A 19,475-nucleotide genomic window follows, 5' to 3' on the forward strand; every position below is an offset into this window, starting at 1 on the left:
GTCCCCAGCACAGAGTAAGTATTCTGTCTCTTCGTTGTTATTGGTAATGTCATTTGGTCTTCAGTTATCAAACTGACCCTCAGTTTCATGGGGTATTTTCTCTTCATTACCTTGTTTTCCACCCACAGTAGCTTCACTCCTAACTTGTAACTCATCCCTGCCATCATCCTCACCTTCTATAAGTTTTTATGATACACAGATTAGAGAGAAGATTCTACCACCCAAATGAACCTCTAAACTGGAAAGTGACTGGCCTTACACAGAGATGGGAACTTTCCAGAGCAGAAGTTACAGTGAGAACCACACACAGCATAAATTGCTCTGCCCGCCACCCAGAACCCACAACTAGGTATTAGAAATTTCAGAAGACTGAAGTTGAAGGAGATACTGGTGCACAGACAAAGCTAGGTCCCTGTCTTCCACCACTTCCCCAACAGTGTAAGAATATAAAGAGGAGGGGAAAGGTGCTCAAGGCCCTCTGCTTTCAAGGCAGACCGTATGACAAAGGCCGAACACTTAATAGACTGTTCACCCTACTCAAGGCTTATATGTAGCAGTTAGAAAGAAAACAATTCAGAAGATATACAATTGCCATAAAAAAACAAAAAGACTTCATCTACTATAGAGACTCTCATCTCTTTGTCAAAATGCCCTCAAAGCAGAATTAAAACCTATATATCCCAGGCAATCTAAGGGCAAGAATTCTCCTCTGCTCCACTGGAAGATAAACCTTGATGGGTCTAAACCTGTTTGGATTGATGATGGCTAAAAGAAGAAGGGAGAGAACTGAGTAGAGGGGACAGAAGGGAGGTCTCCTTCTCCTGCTTTCTGCCCAATGACCCTTATGATATGCTTTGCGAGTGAACAGAATTGAGATAAGGCCCCAAGAGAACACTGGCATGGGGATGGGGTATCTTGCAACTGAAGATGAAGGGTAATACTGACCAGCTGGTAAAAATGGAGGAAGAAGCATCACTACTTCAAAAGAATTTTGAGATAATGGGCCCAACTACACAAAGCCTCAGAAATTTACAAGAGGACGTGCCGGCAGCTAAAATCAAATACAATCCCCACCCCTCCCTCCAATGAACAAGACATTATCCTAGACCCCCTTCCCCACAAAGTTATTGGAATACACAAGAATTTTGCATAATGAGAATTAAGCATATACATATGGAAAGATATTTCACATTCTCATCTCCGTGTTTCTTTTTAAGAAGAAAATGGTCAGAATTGGCAAAATGTTTCATGAAGATGCCTATTAAAGCATAGAAAGCTACTGGAAGTGACAAAATTAGAATAAAGTGGGACAAGGAAAAGATAAAAAAGAGGAAAACATTAACCAAAGTATTGGGGATGATGAAATGAATCCGTAAAATGGCAATTTCACTCAAAATTCCTTCCCATTTGGCTCTGGAGCACATTGATTCTTTTTGCAATAAACTAACAATTCCTCTTAATTCCAACACTAAAATAGCCTTTCACACCTTGGTAGCACTAGTGGTAAAGAATCCACCTGCCAAAACAAGAGACTATAAGAGACTCTGGTTTGGTCCCTAGGTTAGGAAGAGCCCCTGGAGTAGGAAATGGCAAGCCACTCCAGCATTCTTGCCTGGAAAATCCCAGAGACAGAGGAGTCTGGCGAGCTACAGTCCATAGGGTTGCAAAGTCGGACACAACTCAAGTGACTTAGCACGCATGCGCCTTAAGAAGTACTAACCAAGGAGGGAGACATTTTGGAGGCATGCAAGGTTAGCAAGAAGGCAGGGCTAAGATTTAACCCTTCAGTGTTCATGACTGGTTGAAATGATTTTTAATACACACACACACACACACCTCCTCCCATGGCTCTCAATTTCAACAGAATAAGCGCTCATCAGTCTCAGGGCCCAGGGATCCCACTCGCTGCAACAATAAACAAGGCAGGAATGAGTTGTCACTTACATTCTTTGATGAACAAATAAGTAAGTGTCAGCACAACTGTGTGGCCGCTGAAGAGGAAGTCCCCGCACAAGATGTGCGACCCCGTTATGGACAATCCGCCGCCAGAAATCAGCCGTAGAATCCGCTGTACTTTGGCCTGAGAGTCTCCGTTGAGCTGAAGACACAAGAAGATCAGGAAGAAAATTCACAAGTTGATAAATCAAGTTTTAGCCTAATTTATGTGACATTTACAAAGGTCATCAGTTGTGATTTTTTTCCTTTTTAACTTAAGTCAAAAAGAATTCAAGGGGGAAGCTCCTCAAACTGGGTTTTATTCATTGCATTGGCCAGTTTTAGTGACACGTTTTACATTATTCAGTATGTTACTAATAATACGTCTTGGTGGTGGTGTGTCCTTGGGCAAAGCTTTTAAAAATATTAATAACCAATGACTTCACCACAGTTACGCACTGAAAAGACCAAAGCTCCTCTCTTTCCTCTTTGCAGGGGAAGTCGGGGTTTCGGATAGTTAATATTTGATTCGGCTGCCCTCCACATTACTAATACTCTATAGAGTATTCCTACCTTGTGTTAAGTGGGCAGCCTAGAGGGTGCATATAGTTGTATTAATGTCTGATCCAAATATCTGCAGTTAAGAGCTGCAATATGTTAAATAATTTAAATAGGTTTGAAAATGATGGATTACGGATGTACTGGTTGCTTTAAAAGAGTGGCTTGATCAGGAAAAACATCCTCAGAGCAATAACCTGTGTGCCGTGGCAGGGGGTGAGTGAAGGGCTCTCTTGGGCAAGGGTGGAGAAGCCCCGAGAAGCCATGATGATGACACAGGAGACAATGGGTTTGATGCAATAGTCAAAGGTTTATAACCCATTAAAACTTCATCAGATAGAGATCTCTTACATGTAGAATCTACTGCAAAATGCAACAAACTAGTGAATATAACAAAAAAAGCAGCAGACTTACAGACATATAGAACAAACTAGTGGTTACCAATGAGAAGACAGAGGTGGGGAGAAGCAACACGGGTTGAAAAGTGAGAGGTACCAACTCCTGGGTGTAAGAAATGGAGACGCGCTTGTGGACACAAGCCATCATCAATCCAAAGGTTGAGACCCATGAGTTCTATCTTTCAGGGGAGCACAAGTGATGAATTCTTGCCCCTGGATTGCCCAGGGTTACAGGTTTTACTGATGGACTGACGGACACAGCGGGGCTAGGAGAGGATAGGGTGAATTGAGAAAGTAGTGGGAAGCTGCTATATAACATGGGGAGAGCAGCGGGTGCTCTGTGATGATCTAGAGGGGTGGGACGAGAGAGGGGAGGGAGGCTCAAGACGGAGGGCGTTTACATATAATTTTGTCTGATTCCCATTGTTGTATGGCAGAAATCAATACAACATTGTAAAGCAATTATCCTCCAATTAAAAAAAAGCCTCAAGGATGTATTGTACAACATAGGGAATACAACCAATATTTCATAATAACTGTAAATGGAGTGTAACCTTTAAAACTGTACTAAAAACCAACAACAAAACCCAAACCTTAGGTATACGGGAAGGAATAGTGGATTGAGTGGGAATACATGAGAAATTGGAATACTGAAATGCTGGGCCACCAGATGGAAGACTTCAGATCAGCCTAATGCCAAGTGAATAGGTTTAGAAAGTCAAAGAATGAGACTCAGAAATAAAATGAAGTAAGAGTAGACAGGAGAAGAAAAATATAGAAAGACCATCAGTGACTATTCACTTGGGGCCTGCGGGCACAGCTATGTGATATGCTGCCTTCCATGCTCAGTGACGATCCTTCTAGGCAACTGGCCCCGGAAACGCAGCCAGGCCAGTCGTGGTGGTGGCTCAAGTCTTTGGCAGTGTAGACAGGCAGTGTCTAGTCCAAGTAGACGTGCAGTGGTGAAAGAAGGTAAGATGTATACAGATGGGTGAGAAGACAGTCCAGTCTCCAAAGCAGGTGGAAAACCATCCTGTTCAGTACCATAGAACTGGGGCAGGAATCTTTGTCTAAAAATTTTCCAATGAAAAGCATCTTATGGATCTGGAAAGATTTCTGGTATTCAGATGACCCCTATAAAAAGGCAAACACACTATGCTGGGGTGATAGTTAAGCGTAGGGCTCTGCGGCACAAGATGATGGGAAATAGGATCAGAGGTCAAGGTAAGAAACTGGAGGTTTCGAGGAAACTTAACCTCCTTCCAAAACTGGCTCAGGCCAAGCCCTGGAGGAAAATCTGAGAGAACATACAGGTTTCATTGAGTTGACAGTCCTTAAAACAAACATGCTACGTAACAGGTGACCCTGCCTTGAAAAGATAGATCTAGAAGGCAGTAAAGGATCCACAGGGGATTCCCAAGGGGTGCTAGTGATAAAGAACCTGCCTGCCAATGCAGGAGACATAAGAGACACAGGTTCAATCCCTGGTTTGGGAAGATCCGCTGGTGAAGGGCATGGTAACCCACTTCAGTATTCTTGCCTGGAGAATCCCAGGGACAGAGGAGCCTGGTGGGCTACAGTCCATGGGGTCACAAAGAGTCGGACACAACGGAATTACTAACACTTTCACTACTTTCTAGCTTTTCAAAGGATGCAAACCCGGGGAAGAGAAGGACTGTTGACAGAGTTGCAGGACTCCCTGCAAACCACATGAAATGCTGTGAAAGCCCTTGATGTGCAGGATAGAATCTAGCATGCGCTTTATCAGATCTGAGGTAGACCTTCAGGAATTTCTGGTTGTGCGGTTGGTACAAACTGTCAACACTGAGATCAAATAAAAAGGTATGTACACTCCACCCGACCATTGTGTTCTCAGTTTTAAGAACACATTATTCTTCACTTCAAAACCACAATAATTTTTTTTTTAAATCCACTCACCCACCCCAACTCAATGCTTGGATTTTCTAAGCGCAAAAACACTTAATCCAAAAGTATAACCAAACCAGGAGCTAAGATACACTGCTGCCCCTTCTCTTCTCCCCCCTCCCTCTCAGCAGCATCGAGGTGTGGAGATTTCCAACAGCATTCCACAGAACAGAGGAAGGACTCTCTTCCGCTCCTCCTGTACTTTCTCAGTTCTTAATCTCTCAGTCCTGTCACTGCTATCTTAGATGTCAGAACATGCTCAGCATAAATGCCAAATGGAATTTCAAGAAAGGAAATTCAAAAAGAAGGTGGAAAGAAAACTGGGGAAGGGGTGGGTAACCGAGTTGAGATTAATGGATTATTTCCTGCGTGTGTGCATCCTCAGTCGCTTCAGTCATGTTCGATTCTTTGCGACCCCATGGACTGTAGCCTGCCAGGCTCCTCTGTCCATGGGATTCTCCAGCCAAGAATACTAGAGTGGGAAGCCACTCCCTCCTCCAGGAGATCTTCCTGACCTAGGGATCGAACCTAGGTCTCCTGCATTGCAGGCAGATAATTTACCTTCTGAGTCACCAGGGAAGCCCTAGATCTGTTCTCTTTCGTTGGGACCTGCATCATACACCACCTAAAACTCTAGTTTCTCTAACTTCCTCATTTTTTATACCATTCTATGCTATTCCTGGATATAGAGTTGAAGATGTAAAAAAACAGAAAGAGAAGCATTGATCATAATAGCCAAAACAGACAAAACTCAGTGTTCTCAAGGGTTCCTCCAACTGTGACCTCCACACACCATCTCCCACAAAAATAACAGGTACAAAAGAGATCAACTTGGCTGCTGCCAAACCAGAAATGTTCCCATCCATGCATTCCCTTCAATTTAGAAGAGAAGAGGTTCTCTGGACCTCTACAGCAAGGATGAGAGGGCAGCTTTCTCGGGAAAAGGAAAGAGCTGTGCCAGCCCAACATTCCTGTGGAAAAAGGGATTTGAAAACCTAAAGCATCTGATGCGAGTCCTGATAAGGCCAACATTCATCTAAACACAATGGTCAGAACTCAGATTTTGTGCCTGCAAACCAAAGCCTGGGTGGGTGGGATGAAGCAAATCACAACCTAAGGACTTAAACCCCAAGATGGAGAAGGAAGGAGGGCAACCAGAAAACTTCAAGTCAAGGATTCTACCAAGGGCCCTTCACTGCAGCGGCTTCTGTGATCATACCCAGCGAGTAACAAGTGACGTCAGGCATCAGTGACCGGTCAGACTTTCTCCCAGAGCAAGTGGTTTCAGGACACACAGTTCTGTCATTGCTCTCAGTCACTAAGGGCATTCTACAGAGTCAGCAACAAAGGAGACAGGTATATTATCTAACAGTAACCACAAATCTAAGGAGCGCTGGAAGCCGGAGGTTGGACCACATTTAAAATGCAATTCTGTTTCCTGTTCTGTCAAACCACGTCATCTCTAGTCAAACAAACTGATGTGTGTTTGCTTTACTGAGCCACAGTCTAGGCACCCACAGCCTGCTGATGCTTCAGAAAGAGGTTCTGGGTCTCGACAACTGAACACTGGGGCTGATTAGCAAGGATGTCCCTTGAGTTTCCTTGTAGGTCTTTGCACCTCAGTTATTCAGCAGTACATTTGCTCTTGTGGCTTCTGAAAATTGTATGTTTTCCATAGAAGAGAATCTCTAATTTACTTCTTTCTGTAATCATAGCAATTCATCCCTGTAAACCAAACCTTTTACTAGGATGGGCTTGCCTTCTCTCCTGTGGCCATTTCCTCATTTAGCCTACCACAATAACCCCTTAGAAGTGTTTATTATGCTTCTGAACTTCTCCCATGCCTTAAATTAGTTTCACTAGAAATCAGCCAATGTTTAAATTTAATATGTACACTGTTTTAATTATACACACTTTCTGCCTTGATGGCTTTAGAAAATTAGAGCTTCTCAAACCACACCTATATTTGGTGAAGGAGACTGTTGACTTCTTTAGAACAACTCTATTTTTTTCCCTCCACCTTGGACATCTGCTTAGTGTTCAGTAAAAAAATGTTAGGCTCTACTCCCTTGTCCAGAAAGCACATGATTTGCACGTTTCCTTTTTTATAAACCAGGGCACACTGCAGTCTAAGATGATTAACAGCTCTCTTAGAAATGACTCTACCTGGAGAAACTATAAATCCTGCGTACAACAGTCTCAGTATCCATTCTCACACTCTGTCTCAGCAAATGGGTGAATTAACTCAGATGGCCATTATATCTACTACTGTAGGCAAGAACTCTGCAGAATGGAGTTGCCCTCTTAGTGAACAGAAGAATCCAAAATGCAGTAAGTAGGTAAGTGTTAGTCACTCAGTCATGCCCGACTGTTTGCGACCCCATGGACTACAGCCCACCAGGCTCCTGTGTCCATGGGATTTTCCAGGCAAGGATACTGGAGTGGGTTGCCATTTCCTTCTCCAGGGGATCTTCCCAACCCAGGGATTGAACCTGGGCCTCCTGTACTGCAGGCAGATTCTTTACCAACTGAGCTACAATACTTGGGTACAATCTCAAAAATAACAGAATGATCTCCGATCATTTCCAAGACTAATCATTCAATGTAACAGTAATCCAAGTCTATGCCCCAACCACTGAGGCCAAAGAAGCTAAAGTTGAATGATTCTATGAAGACCTACAAGACCTTCTAGAACTAACACCAAAAAAATACATGTCCTTTTCATCACAGGGGATTCGAATGCAAAAGTAGAAAGTAAAGAGATACTTGGAGTAACAAGCAAGTTTGGCCTTGGAGTATGAAATGAAGCAGGGCAAAGGCTAACAGAGTTCTGCCAAGAGAACAACACACTAGTCATAACAAACACCTTTGTCCAACGACACAAGAGACGACTCTCCACATGGACATCACCAGATGATAAATATAGATATCAGACTGATTATATTCTTTGCAGCCAAAGATGGAGAAACTCTACACAGTCAGCAAAAACAAGACCTGGAGCTAACTGTGGCTCAGATCATCAGTTCCTTATTGCAAAATTCAGACTTAAATGGAAGAAAGTAGGGAAAACCACTAGGCCATTCAGGTAGGACCTAAATCAAATCCCTTGTTATTATACAGTGGAGGTGACAAATAGATTCAAGGAATTAGATCTGGTAGACAGAATGACTGAAGAACAATGGACAGAAGTTTGTAACACTGTATAGGAGGTGGTGACCAAAACTATCCCAGAGAAAAAGAAATGTAATAAGACAAAGTGGTTGTCTGAGGAGAATTTAAAAATAGCTGAGGAAAGAAGAGAAGCAAAAGGTAAGGGAGAAAGGGAAAGACATACCCAACTGAATGCAAAGTTCCAGAGAATAGCAGGGAGAGATAAGGCTTTCTTCAATGAACAATGCAAGGAAATAGAGGAAAACAACAGAATGGCAAAAGCTAGAGATCTCTTCACAAAAACTGGAGATAACAAAGGAACATTTAATGCAAGGGTAGGCACAATAAAGGACAGAAATGGTAAAGACCTAACAGAAGCAGAAGAGATTAAGAAAAGGTGGCAAGAACACACAGAAGAACTATACAAAAAACATCTTAATGACCCAGATAACCACAATGGTGTGATTCACTAACGTAGAGCCAAACATCCTGGAGCGTGAAGTCAAGTGGGCCTTAGGAAGCATTACTACCAACAAAGCTAGTGGACATGACGGAATTCCATCTGGGCTATTTAAGATACTAAAAGATGATGCTGTTAAAATGCTGCACTCAATATGTCAGCAAATCTGGAAAACCAAGCAGGGGCACAGGACAGGGAAAGGTCTGTTTTCAGGCCAATCTCGAAGAAAGGCGATGGCAAAGGGTGTTCCAACTACCGCACAACTGCACTCATTCCACACACCAGCAATGTAATGGTCCAAATCCTCCATGCTAGGCTTCAGCAGTACGTGAACCAAGAACTTCCAGAAATACAAGCTGGGTTTAGAAAGAAAAGGCAGAGGAACCAGAGATCAAATTGCCAACATTTTGTTGGATCACAGAGAAAGGAAGGGAATTCCAGAAAAACATCTACTTCTGCTTCATTGACAACAATAAAGCTTTTGACTGTGTGGATCAAAACAAACTGTGGAAAATTGTTAAAGATATGGAAATACCAGACCACCTTACCTATCTTATCTGTTTCCTGAGAAACCCGTATGCTGGTCAAGAAGCAACAGTTAGAACCGGACATGAAACAATGGACAGCTTCAAAATTGGGAAAGGAGTACGTCAGGCTGTATATTGTTGTCACCCTGCTTACTTAACTTATATGCAAAGCACATTATGTAAAATGCCAGACTGGATGAATCACAAGCTAGAATCAAGGCTGCTGGGAGAAATACCAACAACCTCAGATACGTAGATAATAACACTCTAATGGAAGAAAGTGAAGTGGGATTAAAGACCCTTTTGATGAAGGTGAAAGAGGAGAATGAAAAAGCTGCCTTAAAACTCAACATTCAAAAAACTAAGATCATGGCATCTGGTCCCACCACTTCATGGCAAATAGAAGCAGAAAAAGTGGAAGCAGTGACAGATTTTACTTTCTTGGGCTCCAAAATCACTGCAGACAGTGACTATGGCAATGAAATTAAAACACACTTGCTCCTTGGAAGGAAAGTTGTTACAAATCTAGACAGTGTATTAAAAAGCAGAGACATCAGTTTGCCGACACAGGTCTGTATAATCAAAACTATGGTTTTTCTAGTAGTCAGATAAAGATGTGAGAGTTGGGTCATAAAGAAGGCTGAGTGGGAAAGAATTGATGCTTTTGAACTGTGGTGTTGGAGAAGACTCTTGAGATTCTTTTGGACTGTAAACAGATCAAACCAGTCAATCCTAAAGGAAATCAACTCTGAATATTCATTGGAGGGACTGATGCTGAAGCTGAAGCTCCAATACTTTGGCCACTTGATGTGAAGAGCTGACTTGTTGGAAAAGACACGGATGCTGGAAAAGACTGAAGGTAGGAGGAGAAGCGGGTGACGGAGGATGAGATGGTTGGATGGCATCACTGACTCGACGGACATGAGTTTGAGCAAACTCTGGGAAGATGGTGAAGGACAGGGAAGCCTGGTGTGCTGCAGTCCATGGGGTCACAAAGAGGTAGATATGACTTAGTGAATGAACAACAACAATCTGTTGTTCAAAAGGCCACTCTATCTTTCTAGTTATAAAAACTTTGAGTTCACCCTTGATTTCTCTTAAACCCATGTCCAACTTATTAGCACATACTGTTTGCTCTACCTTCAAAATACATCCCAAATGGAATGACTTCTCACTTCCACAGTCACCACCAAGGTTCAAGTTCCTACAACGGGCTAAAAGTCCCATGAAATCTGTGGCTGCATCATCTCAACTTTTCACAACTCTGTTCAGCCACACAGGTCTTTCTGCTTTTCTGGAATGCACCATGGCTGTTATTTCCTTGTCCTGGAGTTCTCACCCCATCCACATAGCTCACTCCCTAATCCTGGTTGTCTAAAAGCTTTCTTATTGAAGAAGTTTTCCTGACCGCTCTATAAAATAGTGTTGTTGTCTTTTAGTTGCTCATTCATGTCTGACTCTTTGTGATCTTATGGACTGTAGCCCACCAGGCTCCTCTGTCCATGGGATTTCCCAGGCAAGAATGCTGGAGTGAGTGCCCATTTCCTTCTCCCCAGGATCTTCCCAACCCAGGGATGGAACCTGTATCTCCTGCATTAGCAGGCAGATGTATACCACTGAGCCCTGGGGGAAGCCTATATAAAATAATACCTACCCTCATAGTCCCTTTCACCCTTACTCAGCTTTATTGTTCTTCAACTGACTTGACCTACCAACATATAACAAGTTATGACTTTATTTATTCATTGCCATCCTTCCATAAGAATATACATTCTCAGAGGAGGAGAACTTCATTTTGGTCACTGCTATTATACAGTGCCTGGGATACAATAGGAACTTAATACTTTCAAAATGAACGGATGAATGAGAAAATGAGAAGGCAAAAAAAAGCAGAGTCCAAAAGCCGGCAGTAAGTTCCGGGTAGGAGAAAATAAAAGTTTTACGCACAAAGACATACATTTTATGACTACATTTCCATTTCTCCCCCCAAAATCTAAAGCAAAGCAGAAAATGTGCTAGATTTCAGTTAACACATATGAACGTGTGCAGGAGAATGAATAACAGAGAGTAGGTGCTCAGTCACCGCTTAACGTCTTCTAAAGGGTAATTCGGAGGGGCTTACCTTTGGAGCACACTGGAAATGCATTCCAGGCACCGGGAGGGTAGTAACATACATCGTGATACAGCGATATAGGTATAAAGTTCCAATGATAAAAAAGAATCTGCGCCCCACTATTGACCTAAGGGAAAAATAGGGACGGGGAAAAAAATAGGTTTACTGGGGCTTTTTGATCCTAAAGGCAATATAAAATAATGTTTAACAGTATAAAAAATATCTGCAGTTTTTCTGAACTAAAGATTCACATACTGTGATCAATCTAGGTGGGCTGGGCCCCAAAGGTGTGATGAGTCTCTGGTGAGTTAAAGTAGTTTAAAGGTTAAATAACCACCACCCGTTAAAAGAGCACTCTTTGCCAGAGAATTCAATGATACCTCTCTACGTTGTCAGTCAACACACTGCATTAATAAGCCCTCTCTCGGGAACATAGCAGAGGTATAAGCGAGCCAGGGTCACAGAGGAATTTAGTAATGAGCTAAGGTGATACTACATAATTGGGCACATAGGGAAATGGGACAACTCATTTAACCTAAGTTATATAAGCAAGGGTTATTTGGGGACCATCCAAAAATATTCTGACAACTTCGGCATGAACTATTTTGTCTCTGACTACAGAGATTTTCAGAGAATTATATTTTGAAGATGGTCAAAGGGTCCTCGTGCATTTCAGGATATTTAAGAGTGAAGCTGTAAATTTCACCCTTATTTTATGCATTCTTGATCAAAAGAGGCAAAAAAATTTTAAAAATCCACAAGTCCTTTATCACTTTGTCTGTTTTGGTGGAGACAGCTGTCTTGACTAACATTAGTCCTGTCCTTTGCCCTCTGAGTCCTTAGTCTAAGGCAGTGGTCCCTAGAAGCTGGCTCTGAGCACAATGTCTCCAAAGGGAAAGGCTTTGCCTGTCTGCACCACTGCCTCATGGGTTCCCAAATGGGCATGGGAAGCTCTGAAGATAGGCCTTCCCAGTGGTCCAGGGACTAAGACTGCTTGCTCCCAAGGCAGAGGGCCTGGGTTCGATCCCTGAACTAGATCCCACATGCTGCAACTAAAGATCCTGCATGCCACAACTAAGACCCAGGACAGCCAAATAAATACTTTTTAAAAAAATTAAAAAAGAGTTCTGAAGATGGCCCTGCTATGCAGTCAGAGATGGGTCTATAAACTAACTCTGGGCTCTGGGGATTAAGACATGGGTGAGACCCACAAAGCCCTTGGAATTACTAGTTGTAACTTTCCTATTACATAAAATATATTACTCCAGGTCCCCCATTTTCAGAGCTCTCAAACTTCCCAAACCAGTACTGATCAAAGATCTCTGGAAAAACAGACAGTTCCAGGCATGTGGCATATTTTAAGTTTTCTCTGAGACTGCAGTCTGCTGTGGATCAAGGCCTAATTCAGGTAACTGTTGGGACTTCTAATTTAAAGAATTATGTACAAATATAATTTTAGCTGTCTGTCTCCAAGAGCTATTTTAAGAAGATTTCAGGGTTTCTGGGGTCAAAATATAGAGAGAAAAACCACCTTGACTAGTTGATGAAAGCATTTATTTATTGCAAGGCATTGCTTTCAAAGGCTTACTATTCTAGCATTGCCTTTTCCAATACTGAAAAGGAACAGGTGCTAAACATTGCTGACTGTCTCCATCTGGTTAAGTGAAAAGCAATTCTCCCTCTGATTCAACCCCAGGCTCAAAAGGAGCGCTGAACTGTGCTCCTCTCTGTTAGACAAGGTGAGGTAATAAGCAGGAATTATGATGAGTTGATTATATTCACTCCAGTATTCACAGTTCAGCAGTACTCAGAACAGAAAATTAACTTAAGAGGTGAAACATGCACTCTGAGTTTGAGAACCACTGCCAATTATTTTTTCCCCCATCGCTTTGAAGGTGCTCTTAAGTGAGAGAGAGTACAAAGAGAATTTTTATTCAGCTGGAATGTGCAAAACAAGTTATAAAAATTACTCCACCGGTTACTAAAATGTGAGACCCAAATCTACCTGAAAAAGGAAAAGCAGTGCGATTTCCCCCAACAAGTTTTTGCTGGTGGACTGTGACCAAAACAGTGGATGCTATTAAAATGCATGGCTGGCTTGTGTGACTATAAGTTTTGATGTGGTAAAACTGAAGATGGCCATGGAGAGGCAAACAATCCTCTGGGTGAACATTCAAACACACCAAGACAGTACTTCAGGCTGGAAGCCAGCTGCTTACCAAACCCTGGAAAATTTCTATTTTCACGGACATATACGAATAACACTTTGCTCTAAAATAAAAGAGAGCAAATACCTTTGGCCTGATCAGTCTCTCTATATTGTGTCAATTCCAGACACTGAAAAGGAAAATGCTAAAAGTTTTTTAGCTTTCAGCATGAAGCATGTCATAACTAACACCTTCTGTAAAAAGTTCTAAGACAAATGACAGCTATGTGATTCACTTATACATAATGAAAGAGAGATTTTATTCACAAGAAAATGCTCAGGAATGACTTCAGTTTGTGGAACAAGTTTTCAAAATTGCAAACTTGATATGGAACTCTTCAGCAAAGACAGATTGAACTCTTCAAATCTCAAAGCAACAACCAATTGAGAAAATAATACAGCAAAAATTTCCTCTTCAAAAAATGATCTTGTGGCATTAACACTGAAATCCTATTTGACTCCAAAGTGTATTGAATACATTAGCATATATTATACTTTCAAAAGCCCTATTTGTGGGCAATGTTTTGATCAAATTTATATTGTTACTTAATTACTAGAATCTTAGCAGAGAAAAAAAATTCTGAATGCTGGCTGAGAAGAAAAGAGGAACTGAGCCCCCCTCCCTTTTTTTAATGGGCTAGCAATCTGAATTCACAGGGAAACAGAAATAACCACTTCAGAGCTTTGTCCTATTTTTAAGTTTCTTCAAAGCAAAAGTACCTGGCTTACTACACTTCCTGATTTCTGTTATTCTAAAAAGGGAAGACTGAAGCCAGTGAACTAGATGCTCCTTTGTGATGGCGTGAGGAAACTAGAAGGCATGTTCACTACAGGTATGTAAAACCCAAACTGCATGGACCCAGGTCTAAATGCAGCTTATTAAGCAAACTCTTGTGGTTGAATTGCTAATAGGCAAATGGAAAAGAAATGTAAAATCTGAGAACTCTTGGAGAGAGGCAAACCTCAAAGCCTGCTGTGATTGACTGTAGACCAATATAGTCATCACATTCTGAGTAACAGCCGACTACTTTCCCCACCTGTCAAGAGCCTGGAATAACACAAGCATGATGAAGTGAACGTATTCCTTTCCAAGCCTCTTAATGTATCATGCAAATACCATAGTGCCAAGTTGCTTGAAATCAGAACTGCACCTTAAATTTACAAGCTTTGAGTCATTCACCACAGCACTTCTGCACCTTCACACACACCTGCCACTTTCATACAGTTGCTCAATAAATGCTGATAGAATAATGACTGGATTTACTCAAGGTTGTAGATCTTTCTTTCTCTTCTTTTTATCAAGTGCCTGGATAAGACTGAATTTATCAGATAAAACCAAGACAGATCATTTTGATCACACATCTACTCACTTAAATATAAACTCATGGCAAACCCCCCAAAACATGTTAGACCTTACTTACTTGTATCTCAAAAACAGCCACTGGGTGATCCATAATCCAACTAATATAATCCCATTTATTTCTGATACAGAAAATGCCCATTTCACCCGATCTATGTAATCAAAAAATTTGTCTGGGAGTGGAGGGCTGAGTTCCTTGGGAGGGACCCTCTCGTGCACAACCGTGATCATGACGGTTGTCAGGACGAGGTTGAAAAGCGCGTACACAAAAGCGATGCCCGTTTTCCACCACTCGAGGGGAAATTTGTTCCTCGATTCTGTGGGCATAGCAATTTGGATATAGTCTGGGTACTTTTTGGTGCCCTTCCGCAACCCATTGGATAAGCTCTTAGCTTTACTGTTGCCATTTTTGTTCTCTTCTTCAACAGGCTCAGCAGGTCTTGTGTAAGTGTTTGCAGGATCATTGGTTTGGTTTTCCATGTGTTCCTCGAGTTTTGCTGTCTCTATGATATCCATTGTCCCCTGGTCTTCAGGTCAAAAAGGAGATGGTAAAGTTCTTGATCTTTGTGGAAACTCGACTTTTTTTAATCCTTCTATTTCCAAGATCAACATGGACTCTTCAGACTTATCTTGTTTCCTAGTATAAAACATAGACGGTCTCCATCCCTCTAGGGTTCCTCCTGGGCCGCCATCTGCTATACGTTTACCGCTTTCAGGAAAGGAAGCCAATTTTCTTTCCCCCAAAGATGTTACTATCCCACCTGGAAAAACAAAACAGAACTCTGTTCAGAAACCGTGCTTGTCCACTTGTCAACCATCCAAAACAAAAACATTATCAAAATAAGGAAATAAATACCAAAGCCATTTGCTTTATATCGTCAGAACATAGTTAAAAGCTGCTGAGATGGAGTTTATTTATAAAACGCTGAACTGTTTCATCTCGGAATTCTTCTCTTTCTGAGCTGATTTCAGTATAAATAGGAACATTCTAATAAACAATTCCTTTTAAATTTCTTTAAATAAAAGTCAGCACTCAGCATTGCAAACACTTCAGCAGACACTATCACTTGTTGCTAACCATGAAGTCATAATAAGCCAGAACCTCCCCAGAGATCATATCATTCCTTCCTAAGACTGCATCTTCTCTATGAATCTTAAAGAATAAAAAACTGTGATGAGTTGCTTACATGTATGGAATACTTGTTACTCTCTGAATCTGTCAACTTTCTATTTTCATAGTAAAAAGCTAGAATCTTTAAGTGACTACTTTTCAGAACATATTCAAGATATTTTAAGCGGTACTAACTCTGTTTATCCTTTTACAGTCAGAGATTCACACCATACAGAAGGAACGCTGACAGCCTACAAAATAACACAGTGAAAAGATACCAAAGCCTTACTAGCTATCTCTTATTTAGGGAGCGAATTCTACTGGTTTCTGGAAGAAGAAAATAATTTACTACAACCAACATGGTGAATTAGTAACCGAGAACATTTCCACGCAGCCGCCACAATTTCTATCCAACAATAGAAGCAGGCAGCCAGAGGACCAGCTCAGAGAACTTACCCACCAAGACACCAGGGACGAAAGGTGCTCTCTGCTTGAAGCGCCACAGGCTCCAAAGAGCAGAGACTTCTCTCCCCAGCACAGAGTCCCAACTCTTTTATATGGGCCAGCAATACAGCCCCAGCTGTTCTCAATTTAGGACAGCAGTATTTTCGTCCTGCTGTAGATCCCAGCCACCTGAAGAGGTTTCCAAACCTCGTAATTAGTCCCCACACAGAGGACACTGCACAGCTTAAGCACAATCCTTCGCATTTTAAAGACCTCCCTTTCAGAGTAACCTCAGGGGGTGGAAATTGGGAGGAGGAAGAACTCATCGTGATGACAGCCAAGCCTTTATTTAACAAAAGGACAAGGAAAGAAAGTTAAAATGGCATAGACAGTATGGACAGGCAATATTTGTTGACAGTTGTGAATGGTAAAAAGATCAACCAGAAATGTTTATTGTGCACTTAAATGTCCCGACACTGAGGGATGTGTAGGGGCAAATAAAAAGAAGTTAAAAAAAAAAAAACAAAAACATACACGCCAACCAGAATGCTACCCAAAGAGCTCAAAGTCTAACTGAAGAGGCAGAACCAAAGTGATGAAACTTTGAAGACGGACTGACATATTGGAAGAAGAAGAAGAATGTGGTGGATGGCTAGCTCAGAATGTAGCTCTAGTTGTGTCCCCAAAGATGTGTCCACAGAAAGGCACTGTCCATTTCCGAGGAAGTGAAAGCAAGAGGAAAGTTAGCCTAGCAGGGCTAGGAGGATCACTAAGAGGTGGAGATTCGCTAAGAGCTATTAGATAAAATTTCGGGCCCCTCACCTTTCTCCTGGCCCTGGAAAAAGCCTCCAGATACTCAGGCATGAGAGCAGAGTGAGAAAGGACCTCTGTAAAATAGGTCTGACAGAGACTCTGCAGCGCCCTGGCTCAGTATTGTGGGAAGAGTAGGTCTAACGAAGAGGTGACTCAGTAAGTATTTTCCAAAACAAACCATCAACACCATGGACAACTACTTCTAATGGAGGTACCGAAGCACTAAGTCAGCCATCACTTGTTTCTTTTTGCCAACTTCAGGCTGCACCGCTCATAGCATCTTGCCAAACTATCATCCAAATTCCATCCAACTTCACTACTCCACAACTGCTCTGAGTTTGGTGTTTGTGGGTGAAAGCAGCTTGTAATTTTGAAACCCAGGTCCACTCTAGTAGACATACAGATGGTCTTTAAAAGGTAGCTACCTAATTCTGGAACATAGAATGTAGAACAGAAGAAAATAGTTGCCTTTTTTTTTTATTTTAAAGAGGAAGCATTCAGCTATCTACCTACTGGGACAAGTGTGAGAGTGACTGAAATAATTAATCATAAAGAGCTTTGTGCTCCTGGGAGGAAGAGCACTCTGTGAGCACAAAGCCCATTTATTGTCATTAGTGGCAGGATTGATGTTTTCCTTGGGGTTTCATTAAGAAGATTAAACATATAAAGCACATCATCATGTGTCAACCAATCTTGGGACGCAACATTCATCATCACAATGATCATTACAACATACTCATTCCCGCAGTGAGACTTTCCTACAAGCAAGTATCTGGAAAGTGGCAAAAGCCACAGCAGTTCCTTTTGAGGCTGGCAACCCCATTAGGTCATTTGTTTAGGGTATACTCTACCAGAGCACAAGCAGATGAAAAGCTTCCCAAGTCTTCTTACATTGCAAAATACTGGAAGTTAGTCTAGATAATATTTTAAAAGTTTAAGATCCCTATAGACTAATCTTGCTTTTGAAGGCAAGTGCAAAATTCAGAAACTGTTAGTACAGTAACACTGCTTTGCTAGGGCTTTTTTTTTTTCTTTTTCTCTTTAAGAACAAAGAATGATTTACTACAGAAATACAAGCTTGCAAATTAGGAAATGACTGTAATTTGTATTTTACTAAATACAAAGAAATGTAAACCAAAAAGATATGATCACCTTGGGTGATGTTTAAAAGGCATTGATAAAATTCAGTATCCACTTTATTTGGGGGAGAGAAAGCACTCAACAGTAGGAACAAAAGTATATATATATATATACAGCTATGCTCTTTCAATGCCAATATCACAATTTTAGCTGTGTAATATGTGTTCTAATATCTAGTGGGAAAAAAAATCCTATACTTTTCATCCCTAAGGGAACTTTAGGATCTTTCTGTCAAATTACAAGAAAATACATAATTTTGCTTATATGTTTTATTTTACTTCTGTTACACCATAAAGGGTTTGATGTTACCATATTAATATACATTAATCACTTTCTCTTAATAATCCCAATAGTATTTTTCCTATAATTTGACAAAATGATCCTATGGTTCATCAAGGAGTAAAAATGGGCGCAGCAGAGGCTTTGTACCAGTAGATAGCACATTACACAACTTATATTGGGGCAATGGCACCCAGTTATTCTATTTTGGAAATTTATTCCAAGGAAATAAGGATGTACATAAAATATTTCTACAAGTATGCTTTCAATACATTTATAAACAGAAATTGGAAGCACTCTAATATCCAACAATAGGGAATTAAATAAATTACAGCCATCATAATACACTTAATGTACTATATTTGGATACAGTAACTAGAAAACTGTGAGACAAGTATGAAAATACTATATAAGAAGGATGCAGTATCAAATTAAGTTCTGATTTAGATCTGGATAAGTGTAGAGGGCTTCCCTGGTAGTTCAGATGGTAAAGAATCTGCCTATAGTGCAGGAGACCCCCGTTGGATTCCTAGGTTGGGAAGATCCTCTGGAGAAGGGATAGGCTACCCATTCCAGAATTATTGAGCTTCCTTAGTGGCTCAGATGGTAAAGAATCTGCCCGCAATGCGGGAGACCTGGGTTCGATCCCTGGGATGGGAAGATCCCCTGGGGGAGAGCGTGGCAACCCACTCCAGTATTCTTGCCTCAGTAATTGCTATCAGAGGTTATGGTCTACCAAAAATGGAAAAGGAGTAATGTGACAGAGGCTCAAGGCTTGAAGAAAGGTGCAAGTGTGAGGCTCATGACTCACTCCCAGCTCTGATCTGAGGCTCGCGGCCAGCATTCCCACAGAGGAGTCTAAGCACAGACATGAGCTCCAGTCAACAGGCTAAGAAGCACTTTGCTTGTTAAAGCTGTATGTTGATCTGGTTGTACATTTGGAGTGGTTAAAAAGATACGATGTATTAAATGTGTGAATATAGTTTAAAAATTAAGGAAACTTATTGAAGTCTATATGTGGGTTTCAATGTTTAAAAAGATGTAATCTGTTGAAG

General features: G+C 41.3%; 1 protein-coding gene across 5 annotated transcripts in view; it reads right to left on the reverse strand.

Moving 5' to 3' along the window:
* Window positions 1–19,475, reverse strand: part of SGMS2 (sphingomyelin synthase 2) — a 91,566-nt gene that overhangs the window by 9,805 nt on the left and 62,286 nt on the right. For all 5 annotated transcript variants that reach the window (XM_065907379.1, XM_065907375.1, XM_065907378.1 and 2 more), the window contains 3 exons: window positions 14,695–15,394; window positions 11,077–11,194; window positions 1,945–2,098 (listed from right to left, as the gene is read on the reverse strand). In XM_065907379.1, the coding sequence (XP_065763451.1) occupies window positions 1,945–2,098; window positions 11,077–11,194; window positions 14,695–15,149 (727 nt within the window). In that variant the 5' untranslated portion in view covers window positions 15,150–15,394. The remainder of the gene's footprint in view (window positions 1–1,944; window positions 2,099–11,076; window positions 11,195–14,694; window positions 15,395–19,475) is intronic.

This window comes from Muntiacus reevesi, chromosome 16 (assembly GCF_963930625.1).
Source record: "Muntiacus reevesi chromosome 16, mMunRee1.1, whole genome shotgun sequence".
In the NCBI taxonomy this organism is placed as follows: domain Eukaryota; kingdom Metazoa; phylum Chordata; class Mammalia; order Artiodactyla; family Cervidae; genus Muntiacus; species Muntiacus reevesi.